General features: G+C 35.9%; 1 protein-coding gene across 2 annotated transcripts in view; it reads right to left on the reverse strand.

The window, feature by feature from the left end:
* The window catches only part of ERCC8 (ERCC excision repair 8, CSA ubiquitin ligase complex subunit), a 78,933-nt gene that overhangs the window by 15,842 nt on the left and 44,785 nt on the right, over positions 1 to 18,306 (reverse strand). For both annotated transcript variants that reach the window (XM_068535374.1, XM_068535375.1), the window contains 3 exons: positions 17,266 to 17,366; positions 15,634 to 15,758; positions 7,460 to 7,657 (listed from right to left, as the gene is read on the reverse strand). In XM_068535374.1, the coding sequence (XP_068391475.1) occupies positions 7,460 to 7,657; positions 15,634 to 15,758; positions 17,266 to 17,366 (424 nt within the window). The remainder of the gene's footprint in view (positions 1 to 7,459; positions 7,658 to 15,633; positions 15,759 to 17,265; positions 17,367 to 18,306) is intronic.

Below are 18,306 nucleotides of genomic sequence, written 5' to 3' on the forward strand. Positions count from 1 at the left end.
AAGCTCCACAAACAACTTGATGTACCTGCATCTGTTTAATACCTGAATATGCAACGAATCATCCCAAATTGAGGAGGTGGACTTTGGGAGCAGGATATATTATTTTTTTCCGCTTTTTCTCTTTTTGTGAGTGTATATGTGTATGCTTCTGTGTGACAGTTTGTCTGTATAGCTTTGCTTCCACCATTTGTCCTAGGGTTCGGTCCGTCTGTTTTTTTGCTTTGTTTTTTTTTTTTACTTAAAAAATTGTTTTTCTTAATAAATTTTTTCTTAATAATTTTTCTTATTTTTTATTAAAAAATTGTTTTTCTTAATAATTTTTTTCTTGTTTTTTATTATAATAGCTTTATTTTATTTTTCCTTACTTTATTTTATTTTATTTTATCCTCTTTCTTTCTATTTTTTTCTCCCTTTTATTCTGAGCCGTGTGGATGAAAGGCTCTTGGTGCTCCAGCCAGGCATCAGGGCTGTGCCTCTGAGGTGGGAGAGCCAACTTCAGGACACTGGTCCACAAGAGACCTCCCAGCTCCACGTAATATCAAACAGCGAAAATCTCTCAGAGATCTCCAACGCAACACCAAGACCCAGCTTCACTCAACGACCAGCAAGCTACAGTGCTAGACACCCTATGCCAAACAACTAGCAAGACAGGAACACAGCCCCATCCATTAGCAGAGAGGCTGCCTAAAATCATAATAAGGCCACAGACACCCCAAAACACACCACCAGACGTGGAAGTGCCCACAAGAAGGACAAGACCAGCCTCATCCACCAGAACACAGGCACTAGTCCCCTCCACCAGGTAGTCTACACAACCCACTGAACCAACCTTAGCCACTGGGGACAGATACCAAAAACAACGGGAACTACGAACCTGCAGCCTGTGAAAAGGAGACCCCAAACACAGTAAGACAAGCAAAATGAGAAGACAGAAAAACACACAGCAGATGAAGGAGCAGGGCCAAAACACACCAGACCTAACAAATGAAGAGGAAATAGGCAGTCTACCTGAAAAAGAATTCAGAATAATGATAGTAAAGATGATCCAAAATCTTGGAAATAGAATTGACAAAATGCAAGAAACATTTAACAAGGATGTAGAAGAACTAAAGAGGAACCAAGCAATGATGAAAAACACAATAAATGAAATTAAAAATACTCTAGAAGGGATCAATAGCAGAATAACTGAGGCAGAAGAACGGGTAAGTGACCTGGAAGATAAAATAGTGGAAATAACTACTGCAGAGCAGAATAAAGAAAAAAGAATGAAAAGAACTGAGGACAGTATCAGAGACCTCTGGGACAACATTAAATGCACCAACTTTCGAATTATAGGGGTCCCAGAAGAAGAAGAGAAAAAGAAAGGGACTGAGAAAATATTTGAAGAGATTATAGTTGAAAACTTCCCTAATATGGGAAAGGAAATAGTTAATCAAGTCCAGGAAGCACAGAGAGTCCCATACAGGATAAATCCAAGGAGAAACATGCCAAGACACATATTAATCAAACTGTCAAAAATTAAATATAAAGAAAACATATTAAAAGCAGCAAGGGAAAAACAACAAATAACACACAAGGGAATCCCCATAAGGTTAACAGCTGATCTTTCAGCAGAAACTCTGCAAGCCAGAAGGGAGTGGCAGGATATACTTAAAGTGATGAAGGAGAAAAACCTACAACCAAGGTTACTCTACCCAGCAAGGATCTCATTCAGATTCGATGGAGAAATTAAAACCTTTACAGACAAGCAAAAGCTGAGAGAGTTCAGCACCACCAAACCAGCTTTACAACAACTGCTAAAGGAACTTCTCTAGGCAAGAAACACAAGAGAAGGAAAACACCTACAATAACAAACCCAAAACATTTAAGAAAATGGGAATAGGAACATACATATCGATAATTACCTTGAATGTAAGTGGATTAAATGCTCCCACCAAAAGACACAGGCTGGCTGAATGGATACAAAAACAAGATCCGTATATATGCTGTCTACAAGAGACCCACTTCAGACCTAGGGACACATACAGACTGAAAGTGAGGGGATGGAAAAAGATATTCCATGCAAATGGAAATCAAAAGAAAGCTGGAGCAGCAATTCTCATATCAGACAAAATAGACTTTAAAATAAAGACTATTACAAGAGACAAAGAAGGACACTACATAATGATCAAGGGATCGATCCAAGAAGAAGATATAACAATTGTAAATATTTATGCACCCAACATAGGAGCACCTCAATACATAAGGCAAATACTAACAGCCATAAAAGGGGAAATCAACAGTAACACAATCATAGGAGGGGACTTTAACACCCCACTTTCACCAATGGACAGATCATACAAAATGAAAATAAATAAGGAAACACAAGCTTTAAATGATACATTAAACAAGATGGACTTAATTGATATTTCTAGGACTTTAGACCCAAAAACAACAGAATACACATTTTTCTCAAGTGCTCATGGAACATTCTCCAGGATAGATCATATCTTGGGTCACAAATCAAGTCTTGGTAAATTTAAGAAAATTGAAATCATATCAAGTATCTTTTCCAACCACAACGCTATGAGACTAGATATCAATTACAGGAAGAGATCTGTAAAAAACACAAACACATGGAGGCTACACAATACACTACTTAATAACGAAGTGATCACTGAAGAAATCAAAGGGGAAATCAAAAAATACCTAGAAACAAATGACAATGGAGACACGACGACCCAAAACCTATGGGATGCAGCAAAAGCAGTTCTAAGAGGGAAGTTTATAGCAGTACAAGCCTACCTCAAGAAACAAGAAACATCTCAAATAAACAACCTAACCTTGCACCTAAAGCAATTAGAGAAAGAAGAACAAAAAAACCCCAAAGATAGCAGAAGGAAAGAAATCATAAAGATCAGATCAGAAATAAATGAAAAAGAAATGAAGGAAACAATAGCAAAGATCAATAAAACTAAAAGCTGGTTCTTTGAGAAGATAAACAAAATTGATAAACCATTAGCCAGACTCATCAAGAAAAAAAGGGAGAAGACTCAAATCAATAGAATTAGAAATGAAAAAGGAGAAGTAACCACTGACACTGCAGAAATACAAATGATCATGAGAGATTACTACAAGCAACTCTATGCCAATAAAATGGACAACCTGGAAGAAATGGACAGATTCTTAGAAATGCACAAACTGCCGAGACTGAACCAGGAAGAAATAGAAAATATGAACAGACCAATCACAAGCACTGAAATTGAAACTGTGATTAAAAATCTTCCAACAAACAAAAGCCCAGGACCCGATGGCTTCACAGGCGAATTCTATCAAACATTTAGAGAAGAGCTAACACCTATCCTTCTCAAACTCTTCCAAAATATTGCAGAGGGAGGAACACTCCCAAACTCATTCTACGAGGCCACCATCACCCTGATACCAAAACCAGAAAAAGATGTCACAAAGAAAGAAAACTACAGGCCAATATCACTGATGAACATAGATGCAAAAATCCTCAACAAAATACTAGCAAACAGAATCCAACAGCACATTAAAAGGATCATACACCATGATCAAGTGGGGTTTATTCCAGGAATGCAAGGATTCTTCAATATACGCAAATCAATCAACGTGATACACCATATTAACAAATTGAAGGAGAAAAACCATATGATCATCTCAATAGATGCAGAGAAAGCTTTCGACAAAATTCAACACCCATTTATGATAAAAGCCCTGCAGAAAGTAGGCATAGAGGGAACTTTCCTCAACATAATAAAGGCCATATATGACAAACCCACAGCCAACATTGTCCTCAATGGTGGAAAACTGAAACCATTTCCACTAAGATCAGGAACAAGACAAGGTTGCCCACTCTCACCACTATTATTCAACATAGTTTTGGAAGTGTTAGCCACAGCAATCAGAGAAGAAAAAGAAATACAAGGAATCCAAATTGGAAAAGAAGTAAAGCTGTCACTGTTTGCAGATGACATGATACTATACATAGAGAATCCTAAAGATGTTACCAGAAAACTACTAGAGCTAATCAATGAATTTGGTAAAGTAGCAGGATACAAAATTAATGCACAGAAATCTCTTGCATTTCTATACACTAATGATGAAAAATCTGTAAGTGAAATTAAGAAAACACTCCCGTTTACCACTGCAACAAAAAGAATAAAATATCTAGGAATAAACCTACCTAAGGAGACAAAAGACCTGTATGCAGAAAATTATAAGACACTGATGAAAGAAATTAAAGATGATACAAATAGATGAAGAGATATACCATGTTCTTGGATTGGAAGAATTAACATTGTGAAAATGACTCTACTACCCAAAGCATCTACAGATTCAATGCAATCCCTATCAAACTACCACTGGCATTTTTCACAGAACTAGAACAAAAAATTTCACAATTTGTATGGAGACACAAAAGACCCCGAATAGCCAAAGCAATCTTGAGAACGAAAAATGGAGCTGGGGGAATCAGGCTCCCTGACTTCAGACTATACTACAAAGCTACAGTAATCAAGACAGTATGGTACTGGCACAAAAACAGAAACATAGATTAGTGGAACAGGATAGAAAGCCCAGAGATAAACCCACGCACATATGGTCACCTTATCTTTGATAAAGGAGGCAAGCATATACAGTGGAGAAAAGACAGCCTCTTCAATAAGTGGTGCTGGGAAAACTGGACAGGTACATGTAAAAGTATGAAATTAGAACACTCCCTAACACCATACACAAAAATAAACTGAAAATGGATTAAAGACCTAAATGTAAGGCCAGACAGTATCAAACTCTTAGAGGAAAACACAGGCAGAACACTCTATGACATAAATCACAGCAAGATCCTTTTTGACCCACCTCCTAGAGAAATGGAAATAAAAACAAAAATAAACAAATGGGACCTAATGAAACTTCAAAGCTTTTGCACAGCAAAGGAAACCATAAACAAGACGAGAAGACAACCCTCAGAGTGGGAAAAAATATTTGCAAGTGAAGCAACTGACAAAGGATTAATCTCCAAGATTTACAAGCAGCTCATGCAGCTCAATAACAAAAAAACAAACAACCCAATCCAAAAATGGGCAGAAGATCTAAATAGACATTTCTCCAAAGAAGATATACAGATTGCCAACAGACACATGAAAGAATGCTCAACATCATTAATCATTAGAGAAATGCAAATTAAAACTACAATGAGATATCATCTCACACCAGTCAGAATGGCCATCATCAAAAAATCTACAAACAAACAAACAAAAAAACAAACAAAGAAACAAAAATCTACGAACAATAAATGCTGGAGAGGGTGTGGAGAAAAGGGAACCCTCTTGCACTGTTGGTGGGAATGTAAATTGATACAGCCACTATGGAGAACAGTATGGAGGTTCCTTAAAAAATTAAAAACAGAGTTACCATACGACCCAGCAATCCCACTACTGGGCATATACCCTGAGAAAACCATAATTCAAAAAGAGTCATGTACCAAAATGTTCATTGCAGCTCTATTTACAATAGCCAGGACATGGAGGCAACCTAAGTGTCCATCATCGGATGAATGGATAAAGAAGATGTGGCACATATATACAATGGAATATTACTCAGCCATAAAAAGAAATGAAATGGAGTTATTTGTAGTGAAGTGGATGGAGTTAGAGTCTGTCATACAGAGCGAAGTAAGTCAGAAAGAGAAAAATACAGTATGCTAACACATATATATGGAATCTAAGGAAAAAAAAAAAAAGGTCATGAAGAACCTAATGGCAAGACTGGAATAAAGACACAGACCTACTAGAGAATGGACTTGAGGATATGGGGAGGGGGAAGGGTAAGATGTGACAAAGAGAGAGAGTGGCATGGACATATATACACTACCAAACGTAAAATAGATAGCTAGTGGGAAGCAACCGCATAGCACAGGGAGATCAGCTCTGTTCTTTGTGACCACCTAGAGGTGTGGGATAGGGAGGGTGGGAGGGAGGGAGATGCAAGAGGGAAGAGATATGGGAACATATGTATATGTATAACTGATTCACTTTGTTATAAAGCAGAAACTAACACACCATTGTAAAGCAATTATACTCCAATAAAGATGTTAAAAAAAAAAAAAGAAATGGTATTTGTCAGGAGGCAACTGGCCCCAGCTCTCTGGCTATCCTAGGCTTGTCTCAGCTATTCCAGGGACTGAAGGGAATCAATTATCTTGACATACTTTTAATACATTCTGGGAAGCTCTGATTTGGTGGAAAGCAACAACTGGTAGTCAGAATACCTGTGTTAAAATCTTGGCTGTGTCTCTAAGTGACTCTGGATAAGAAAAGAGGTACTGTATTCTAAGAATTTCTTTGAATGGATAATCATGCTCTGTAAATCTACTTGCAGATTTGAGGCAAGTCACATCACCCCTCTTGTTGCCTTAGTAGCGTTTTCCCAGAAGTAACACTAAAAATATTTAATAAATGGTACATCAGGACACTGGCCAATCAGAAGAGATACGGGACATAGAGAGGGAGCAGGGTCTGAAGGTCCCTCTTAGTTACTGGGTGTAGGAGGCCCCAGGGAAGGGGGTGAAGCTGGAGGTCACTTAGGGGGCTTAGTGCAATAGCTATGTAACAAACAGCAGGATATGAATTTGAGTATTTTAATAATGGATACTGCCATGCTGACGTGTGCTGGCTGAAAAACCAGCCCTGTATATCTTACTTCACAGCGTCAGACACAAATTAAGTAATGAGTATTAATGAATGAATGAATAAGGTGATAAAGTCCCTCCTAGCTCTAATAACCCATAATATTCATTCTTTCAGTATTTAATTTTCACGAGCCTCATTTTCATTATCTACGATGCAGGGAAAATACCAACAATCTTGCTACATTAGAGACTCATTTAAAGGAGCATATGAGGTAATCTATGCAAATGTTCTATGGAAAAAACAATCTGCTCCATTGGTGAGATGAAAGAGAAAGGTTAGGATGTTAAACAAACAAAAACCATAGGTATTTAAGAAATTATGTAAGTTGCATCAACACTAAAGTAAACATATTAGCCATTGGCAGAAAATAAGAAAAAAATAAACTAAATTTCAGACATATTCACACATATGTAAATCAAGATACACAAACTATATTTTGAGATGAGACACATATGTTCCATTTTTTTCCCAAAAGCTCATTTGCAAGAAATTATTTTAATTTGCCAGAGATTTTCAACTGCCAAATAAATGGAGCCCATATACAAAAGAAAGAATTTATCCCAGTCAAGTTGCACAGTATTATATTGATTCACAGAGACATACTATGCCACCTAAAAAAAAAATCTATCCTCTATTTAATAAACTCTAGCTCAGATGTGGATAAAAAGTATAATTCCTTAGAATGAAACTGCAATTTACTCTTTTATATACAACTACTCTGGCAAGCTAGCTACCTGAACATTCTAAATTCCCCTAAATATCATTCTTACCTGGAAATTAGACTGAAATACACAGCAGTCAACACTTTTATAATGTCCCTTAAGCATAGTTATCTGTTCTCCTGAGTAAATTGTATAAACAGCAATGGTGCTACCATATGGTACAAAAACAAATTCTGAACTGCAGCCACAGGAGACAGTGAATTTCAATCCTTTTCTACTGTCATTACATACTTTTCCATAGTTCACCTGTAGGATGTAAAAGCATAAAGTTACTCACTTAAATCTGAATTAAAAAGACAACAAAGACAGGAAAAAATATTTACTTAAAATATTCTACTATAGAAACGACTCTAGTAAGTCTAAAAAAAAATGATCAATGTCCTAATAGGAATAAGGGCCAATGACATAAATGTACATTTCATATACGAGGGAAATACAAATAGTAAAAAGACCCACAAAAACAAATGTTCATGTTTCAACTGTGATAGAAATAAAAATGCAAATTAAGGCAACATTGAAGAATCATTTTAGACCATTTAGCAAAAATTTTAATAAACCATTGAGACACTCAATACTAGTACAAGTGAGGTAAACGTGTAGGTGGCACCACAATTTGGTCATTCTTTCTAAAAGGCCAAATGGTTTATTATGCAACAAAATATAAAGTATACTTTATATATATACATATATATATATATATACACACACACACGTATGTGTATATATATTCTCCCTCCAAAAAAAAATTATATATATACACACATACATATATAATATATATATATTTTTGGAGGAAGGATAACTTTCTTTTTATTTATAACATTTTAAATTATGATAAAATACACATAACATAAAATTTGCCATCTTAACCACAATTTAAGTGTACAGTTCAGTTACATTAAGTATATTCACACTGTTGTGCAACCGTCACCACTATCCATTTTCCATCTTGCAAAACTGAAACTCTGTACCCTTTAAACAACAAAGATATTCTTATTCCTTGACCTAGTAACTACTACTGGGAATTTATCTAAGGGAAATAATTAAACAGCAAAAAGGTACATGCCGAGAGAAATTCAATTCCACACTATCTAGAATGGCAAAGTAACTGAGAATAGATGTAAATTCCTAATAGTGTTATATTAACTCTACAGTTTATATAGCAATTAAAAAATCATAAGTATGAAAATTATGCAGAAAATAGGGGTAAAAACTAAGTATAAAAAAGCAAAGAACACAAATACTGTGTATACTACAATTGCAGCTTTTTATAAATAATTATATATTTGGGACAAAAACAAAAATTCTACACCTGTAAGTCAAAGATGCAAGACCAACAACATCAGCATCACCCGAGCAGTTAGAAACAAATTCTAGGCCCCATCCCAATCTACTGAACTAGAATCTTCATTTTAACAAGATCCTTAGATGTTCTGTAGGTCCATCAAAGTCTGAGAAGCTTGGGGATAAAGGTTTACTTCCTGGTGATAATTTAGATAAGCTTAGGGTAAGTGTAAAACCAGTATCTAATCATTTAGAATTATGAGCAAGCAGATCACCAATATCTCCCTTCACTATGGCTAATACTGGAGTTTAAACAGACAGTGAGTGATTTGCCTTTTTCTCTTTTTCTAAAGGTTGGGTGGGGTGGGAGTGTGTGTGTGTGTGTGTGTGTGTGTGTGTTTCTGTGTGTAAACAAACACTGAGGCTCAAATGGATATATGCTGATAATTGTGGATACTACATTCGGCTTACCCACCCTTGAGGTTAACATGTGACAGAAATGAGCACATGTGTTCAACTATCTCAATGCAGCAGCAGTACAGTGAAATGTTAAAACATTAAACTTATAATCAGTAGACTTGGGTTTTTGAAACCCACTCCACCTCTCCTTTTCTTTTTTTTTTTGCCTCTTATGAGTAATGAATGATTTAATCTCTGAGTTTCATTCTTCTAATCTGTTAAAAGGAAATGACATCATTTACCAGAGTTATTGTGAAAAATAAAATGAAATAATGCAGGGACTTGCCTGGTGGCGCAGTGGTTAAGACTCCACGCTCTCAATGCAAGGGGCCCAGGTTCAATCCCTGGTCAGGGAACTAGATCCCACAGGCACGCCGCAACTAAGAGTTTGCATGCCACAACTAAGGAGCCTGCGAGCCACAACTAAGGAGTCTGCCTGCCACAACTAAGACCCAGTTCAACCAAATAAATAAATAAATATTTTTTTAAAAATAAAATAATGCGTAAGAAAACACTTACGATACAGAAGTATTCAGTGAGTCCCTAGATTTATTAATTCCTATATATTTAAAAGAATAACATTCCCTCATTTGTGTCTTTTGATCCTCCATGTACAACAATTTGTAGAATAACACTGTGGGGTGGGGAGGTGGGGTGGAGAAAAAACACAAATCTCAACTAGCAATTCTCTGTTCCTCCTGGAAAAATTATGAACTGCTAGAATGTGATGGTCTTATTCACACATCAGAACACCTACCTACAAAACCTATTTTCTTTCCACTATACCACATTCCTTCCCAAATGTGAACTGGAAAGTGATCAATGAGGTATAAATACTGAACCAGCTAATTAACTTTTGTCTTTGTCCTTAGGCGCTCCCCCTGTAATCCATCTTGCAACTTACTGCCCTATTAATCTTGGTAAATCACTGCTGTGATCAAATCACCTGTGGGCTCAAAACTATCAATACCTTTTCAATGCCTATGGAATGAAGTTCTAGTAACAGATTAAGGAAAGGAGAGATCTACCAATTACTAAGTGCTTAGTGTCACACACTGTGCTAGGTGATTATCTAAGCTCCCCGTTTTATGACTATAAACACTTACCATAAAAAGCAGTATGTGACAAATATCATGCTATATATTATGAAAGTACTGAAGAAGAACAGGCTACTTTTGGTTATGATGTCTTAAAGGTGGTATGTACAGTCTTTGAAGAGATTCTGATAGGGGAGGAAAATTTCATAGATGTGGGATAGGATGATGGCAAACACAGTTCCCTATCTTATGAATCCCTTTTATTGTCCCAGGAAATATATACATCTAGTCACTGAATAAATACCTACAGTGATGCCAAGATTCCGTCATAAGGCAGCCCATTTCACTGTCAAACAACTATCAGCATAATTAATAATAATGACAGGTAATGTTTACTAAGTGTTAACATTTGCTGTAAGTATCAGACAATGTGCTAAATATTTTACATGCATTATTTCATATAATATGCAAAACAATACTATGAGATAGGTGGCATTATTAAACAAAAAGAAAACACTTAGAAAGGTTAAGTATTTCGATCAAGATCTCTTGGCTAGTAAGTGACAGAATCAGAAACTGAAATCTAGACTATACTAAATCAAAAAGCACCGTGCCACACTGCGGTGAATTATTTTTCTTTAATTCCACTAAGTGATGATCACAATCTATTGTAATACAAGTGAGCACTGGGTACTCTGGAAGCAGGTAAGCTAGACTAGAGGAGTTAAAAAGAGATTGTGCCTGAAATGAATCTTGAAAGCTGAGAAGCAGCTAGGACAGGAAAGAGAAGACGGTATTCTAAAGCAAAGGCAGCAGTCGACACAAAGAATGAAGGGTGAGAGAGCGTATATTTAAAGACCTTTAAGTAGCTCAGTATGGCTAAGGACAGGGAAAAAAATGGGGAAGTGGCAAGATATAAAGCTAGTGAGTTAGAAGGGACAGCTTATGAAGGCCTTGTGCACAACAGGCAAAAATATTCAGTTTTCATAATCTGAAAGTTTACTGAGCAAACACTTTCACTGGGAGATGAGTTTGGGAAAAGTTAGACGGACGTTAGAGTAATTAAAGAGAGAGACCATGAGGGCCCAAAGTGAGGCTGGAAGGGAAGAGAGCTAAGAAATAAATTATGAAGAAACAATTAAGAGGACTTGTAAATGATTTAATAGCTGGGATAAGGGAAGGGGAGAATAAAGGATAGACTCCCACTTTCTAGCCATTGGTGACTGGGTGAATGATAACACCAATAACTATAACAGTAAACACCAGAATAGCTATTTTAAAATTTCGTTGCTGTGCCAAAAGCTGTCTCTCTGTGAATTTTCCCTGTAGGTAGAGTTTTTTGTACTCTAAGGGAATGGTTTCCAGAGTGCAGTTGGCACCTCAAAGAGTCTGTAAGATGATCCATTAAGGTATGAGGGGAAAATATGAGAATTTCTATTTCATTTTTAACTAAAAAATAAGAAATTAAGCTTTAATAAAATATATAGACCCACAACAGTACGTGTATATAATTTATAAATAATTATACATATATTGGAAGCATGTACTTACACATTTTTCTTAAATTATAAGGGTACTACCAATAAGGCCACACCATACAATAAAAATAGTTATCATTTATGATATGCCTATTATTTAGCAGGTACAGTACTACTCTTTACATACTTCCATTTTGCCCTTACTATTACTGTTTAGGTACCTAATAATCCTGATTTACATGATGGAGACACTGAAACTCTGATGATAGTCCTTCATGATCTCACCTTAAATAAATTGCCTAATATCCCCAAATTACTAATGGCAGGACTGAAATTTGCTTACTATTCTGTCTGACAGCCCTTTAAGTGTTTGAATACATTGTGCTTCCCCTGAGAGTTACTTTTTCTGGGATCAATGTCCCAATTCCTTTAAGTGTTCTTTGTAGGTGAGTTTCTGGGCCACTCTAGTATTTTTGCGTGAATGACCTTTCCTTTGATCAAGTCCTTTTTAAAATGTATTATCCATTCTAAACACACTATTCAAAATATGGGCTTACTAGCAAAAATCCATAGACTATGAGTATCACCACCTTCAAGATGGAGAGAAAAATGGAATAAAATCACATTAACAATTTATGTATGTACTCAATACCATTTATTTCTATCACATTCACCTTTGATGCACATGTCAACCTACTTTTCCAAAATGACCCTGTCACTTCTCCACTCAAAAGCCTTGAGTGGCTTTCTATCTCACGCACAGAAAAAGCCGAAGCCCTTACCAAGGGCTACAAGCCTGTAAGCTCTGGTATCCTGTTCCTTCTGTTGCTTATCTCCTATTACTCTCCCCTTTGCTTAGTCTAACACAAGAGCCACATACACGCTCCTTGGGTATCCCAAGCATGCTCCTGCCTCAGGGTCTTTGTACTTTCTTCCTTCCTCTTCCTGGAATGCTCTCCCTCCCAGATGTTGGATGGCTCACTCCTTCATTTCCTTAAGGCCAAATGTCATCTTCTGAGTCAGACCTAGCCTGACTGCCCTAGGTAAAACATCAACTCCAGCTTCTTAATATTTTCTAGGCTCCCTTCCTCGCTTTGCTTTTCTTTATAGTACTTACTGCACCGAATATACATTTTACCCATTCACCCATCCATCCATTCATTGACTGATGGATGTCTTTCTTTCTCTCCCTGGAATGTAAGCTCCACAAGGATAGAACTTTTCTATGTTTTGTCTATTGCTGTATAATACTGCCTGGAAAATAGGAAGTACTCAATAAATACTTATTAAACAAATGAATAAAATGAGAAAAAGGAAGGTGTGACCTGATTAGGGACATGGTACAATATAATGAGTGGGAGATTCTAAATTAAAATTTGCAATGCCTGAGTTTTTAGCATGAGACATGATGGAGAAGCATTTCATAAAGAATAAGAGGGATTAGCAAACCCTAAAGTAATCTGGCACAAACAATTCTGACCTTAAAGTTAGTTTTTAATAATAAAAGTGATACCTAGAATATCTAAGAGAGAATTAGCTAGAAAGGATGATTAAAGAAAGGAATACGATTAACATTAATATGAACCTTAAGGTAGTTAATAAATGCTTTAAGGGGTCTGGGTATAATCAGCATTATAGTAAGAGTAGAATCTAGAGTCAAACTCTGTTGCTTTCTAGCTATGTAAACTCAGGCAAGTTACCTAATTTTATGTCTTATTTTCCTCATGTGTAAAATGGGTGTTATAAGAGTAACAACCTTCATAGTGTTGATGTGGTGATTAAACAACACCATGTATACTTGGCGCATATATTAAATGTTAATTTTTATTAGCATAGTAACTGGCACATAAGCTCTCAATAAATATTAGCTATTAGTATTATTGCCAAATTATAAACTTTTGGTAACTTATTCTGAAAGTGACTAAACCAGAGGTACATCTGGTAAGGACTATAACATAAATTTTTAAAAAGACTAAAAATTAATTACCACATAAGAATCTAGCACTTGTATGGAGAGGGTGTGGAGAAAAGGGAACCCTTCCACACTGTTGGTGGAAATGTAAATTGGTGCAGCCACTATGGAAAACAGTATGGAGGTTCCTTAAAAAACTGAAAATAGAGTTACCATATGATCCAGCAATCCCACTCCTGGGCATATAACGGGAAAAGATGAAAACTCTAATTAGAGAAGATACATGCAGGCTTCCCTGGTGGCGCAGTGGTTAAGAATCCGCCTGCTAATGCAGGGGACATGGGTTTGAGCTCTGGCCAGGAAGATCCTACATGCTATGGAGCAACTAAGCCCGTGAGCCACATCTACAGAACCTGTGCTCTAGAGCCCGCGAGCCACAACTACTGAGCCTGCATGCTGCAACTACTGAAGCCCGTGTGCCTAGAGCCCGTGCTCTGCAACAAGAGAAGCCACTGCAATATGAAGCCCACACACCGCAACGAAGAGTAGCCCCGGCTCGCCGCAACTAGAGAAAGACCACGCAGCAATGAAGGCCCAACGCAGCCAAAAATAAAATAAATAAAAATTAAAAAAAAATAAAAAAGAATTAAAAAAAGAAAAGAAACATGCAACCCAATGTTCATGGTGGCACTATTTACAATAGCCAAGACACAGAAGCAACCTAAATGTCCATCGACAGATGAATGGATAAAGAAGATGTAGTATATATATACAATGGAATATTACTCAGCCATAAAAAAGAATTAAATAATGCCATTTGCAGCAACATGGATGGACCTAGAGATTATCATACTAAGTTACGTGAGTCAGACAGAGAAAGACAAATATTATATGATATCATTTACAGGCAGAATCTAAAAACTAGTACAAATGAACTTATTTACAAAACAGAAACAGACTCACAGACATAGAAAACAAACTCATGGTTACCAAAGGGGAAGGTGAGGGGATAAATTAGTTGTATGGTATTAACAGATACACATTACCATATATAAAATATATAAACAACAAGGATTTACTGTATAGCCAGGAAACGATATTCAGTATCTTGTTATAACCTATAAAGAAAAAGAATCGAAAAAAAAGATATATACATATACATATGTATAACTGAATCACTTTGCTGTACACCTGAAAGTAACACAATATTGTAAATCAACTATACTTCAATTAAAAAAAAAAGAATCTAGCACTTTTAGAACACATCTATTCCAATTACTGTATGTTTTGGTACTATAACATTCATTTTGGATTTTATTTATTTATTTATTTATTTATTTATTTATTTATGGATGGCTGCATTGGGTCTTCGTTGCTGCATGCGGGCTTTCTTTAGTTGTGCTGAGTGGGGGCTACTCTTCGTTGTGGTGCGTGGGCTTCTCACTGCGGTGGCTTCTCTTGTTGCGGAGCATGGGCTCTAGGCACACGGGCTTCAGTAGTTGCAGCACGCAGGCTCAGTAGTTGTGGCTCACGGGCTCTAGAGCGCAGGCTCAGTAGTTGTGGCTCATGGGCTTAGCTGCTCCACGGCATGTGGGATCTTCCTGGACCAGGGATCGAACCCATGTCCCCTGCATTGGCAGGTGGATTCTTAACCACTGCGCCACCAGGGAAGTCCCTCATTTTGGATTTTGTTTAAAAGTCAGATATAGTATAAAATTTGACTGACTTTATAGCTTTAATTTATATCAGTTGTTCTCGATCTTTTATTCTTCTACAATATACTTGAGAGAGATGGCACGCTCCCATTATACCCAGTGGCTCAGTAGAGCAATGATTCTCCACTAAGTGGGGAGAATGTGGTGGGGTGAGGTGGGGTGGGTTGTCCTGAATTGAGAATTACTAGTTCACATAATGGAAAAATATTATATAAAGAAAGCTGTGATTCAGAGGCAAGAAACAAAGTCAAATCTATAGAAAAACACCAAGTGTTAAGTCACAGATTCACTTCTTTAATGTAGATCCAAAACATTCAAGGTACTTAAAATGTCTTACTAGTGTGTTTTCTCCATTGGAACTATTCCAGAGCCTCATTCGATTATCTGTACCAACAGTGAGGAGGTGAAGCCCATCACTTGTAAAACATAAGCCATTAACTTTCCCATTATGAGCAGTGTTTGCTGCAATGAAAAACACAATTCAGTTTATCTGTTCTTATAAATTCAACACACACTTAATGCTTGATGATATAGTTATTTAAACATATTAAAGGACAACTATCTGAATTATCTAAAATATATAAGTTGATTATATTTAAAATTAATCATCCCTTTGGATTACTTGAACATAAGCTATATAAATTAGAACCATAAAAGCAGAGGAAAATAGGAAAAGCAAAGGGAGAAAATCCTGCCAAATATAATTTTTCTTCAGAGAGTAAGCTGTGCTATCAAACTCACTTAACTGCATAAACCTACCACTAAAATTTTAAATTGAAAATTAAACTTCTTATATACTATTTCCATTTTCAATCTAAAAATCATTCCATGGACTATTAAAAATCAATAATACTAGTATTTGCCACTTAAAGAAGTGTTCTAGTCTCAATCAAAATTTATATTACTTTCAAAATGAACAGGTTTGAGAAAGCATAATTCTCAATAACCTGATTAATTTAATTTACAAGATTATTAAAACAATCATAGGTTTTACATAGTTCAACCTAATGTATTTCTGGTCCAAATTTAATTCTGAATCAGAATTTTAACCTACACAGAAATTAAATTCTATTATAAAAATGCAATCGAAGTACTTTGTCACCTGGATTGCAGTGGACTCAAATTAAACACAACTTGCAAATTTTGTGACAAAATGGACACAAAATATTACCATTTCTTTAATTTATTGTAACTTCCTAAATGGCACTGAATTTGTATTAGTTGGCCTCATGTGAGGAAAAAAATAAAATAAGTTAATCCAGAAAAGTTTCTACATTCAAAAATTCAGGGGCAGAAGAAATGCCATACTTACTTGCATCTTTTAGTTTTTTTCTTTTTTTTTTTTTTAAAGGCTGCGCCACACAGCATGCGGGATCTAGTTCCCTGACCAGGGATCAAACCTGGGCCCCCTGCATTGCGAGCACAGACTCTTACCCACTGGACCACCAGGGAAGTCCCCCTTACTTGTATCTTAAAGAAAGACAACCATAACTTATATATACTACCAAATGTAAAATAGCTAGTGGGAAGCAGCCGCATAGCACAGGGAGATCAGCTCAATGCTTTGTGACCACCTAGAGGGGTGGAGTAGGGAGGGTGAAAGGGAGACGCAAGAGGGAGGAGATATGGGGATATATGTATAGCTGATTCACTTTGTTATAAAGCAGAAACTAACACACCATTGTAAAGCAATTATACTCCAATAAAGATGTTAAAAATAAAAAAAAAATTTTAAAAAAGAAAAAATAAATTAAAGCTCACTGGAATCCTCAGTAAAAAAAAAAAAAAAAAAGACAACCATAATTTAGTTGATATAAATTTAGAAACTTATTTGTTGTGAATGCCTTTTTAAAAAAAACATAAAATCTACAATTTGTCAACATACATTTATTATTTGGTTTCAATTCAAAAATTTCAATATAAAAATACTATCAATGCCATATTTCTATATTAATGTGTTTTTCATTACCTGATTCAACTGCTTGTGACTTTTTCCCATTATGCTGATCAAGAGTAATCAAACATCCTGATGCTCTCCTCACATCCCATAATTTTGCTTTACTGTCAGCACTGAGAAGACATAAATGTTACATTAACGTATATAGCTAGGATAATGACTGTACTCCTCACCCACCTTTCCAGTATTATGGCATACAGAGGTCTCAGTATATTAGCACAAATGTATCTGTACATTTGGATGGTTGTACTTTTGCCTTTCCAGCAAATATTCAGTAGTCAATAGCAGCACAAAAAAGTGAAAAAATAGAAAAAAAAAAAAAGTAAATCACAAGGATGGAATTCTTCTGTTTTTTCTGTTGTTTTTAATGACATGAGCATCTTCCTCTCCAAAGACTAGACAGGCTTAGAGCTTTGTTCCTTGGCAAATATGTTACTGTATCTGTTCTACTGTTTGTTATTCAAATGTTGCCTAGATAATCAAGCAGTGAACTAATTTCACTTTGCTTAAGAATCCATTTGGTAGGAATATGGTTTTTCTTTTTTCTTTTTATATGAAAAAAATTGAGAATAAGGTGAATCATAAGGACAAAATATTTTTATTTGGTTTCCTGTACTCAAATCAATCTTTGCCAGATATACAAGAAATAAATTTAATGTCTCCTAGAAATTCGACACTTATTTTCATTTTATTTCAAGTGAAACGAAAAAAGGTAAAACCATGATCACATATCAATTTCAGCTTCTAAAATACTACTAAAGAAAATATAAATCAGTTCAACTGATGCTATCATATCCTCACAAAGCCCTCAATAATATTCTAACCTGTTGGGTTTATCCAGGTCATTTTAATTAGAAAGAGCATTACGCTGCATTCTACAAGCTTATTTCTCATTTATCAACCTTTTTAAAAAATATCTATACAGGGTTTATCTCTTCCCATAACTTTGATTATTTTCACAGATCACCATCAAACGTAGCCAATTAGAATAGTCGGCAAAAAGTTAGCATTTCCCATTCTCAATTTGGTTTTCTTTCTTTCCAGCTGGGGAAT

The sequence above is a fragment of the Eschrichtius robustus genome, chromosome 2 (assembly GCF_028021215.1).
Source record: "Eschrichtius robustus isolate mEscRob2 chromosome 2, mEscRob2.pri, whole genome shotgun sequence".
NCBI classification, from domain to species: domain Eukaryota; kingdom Metazoa; phylum Chordata; class Mammalia; order Artiodactyla; family Eschrichtiidae; genus Eschrichtius; species Eschrichtius robustus.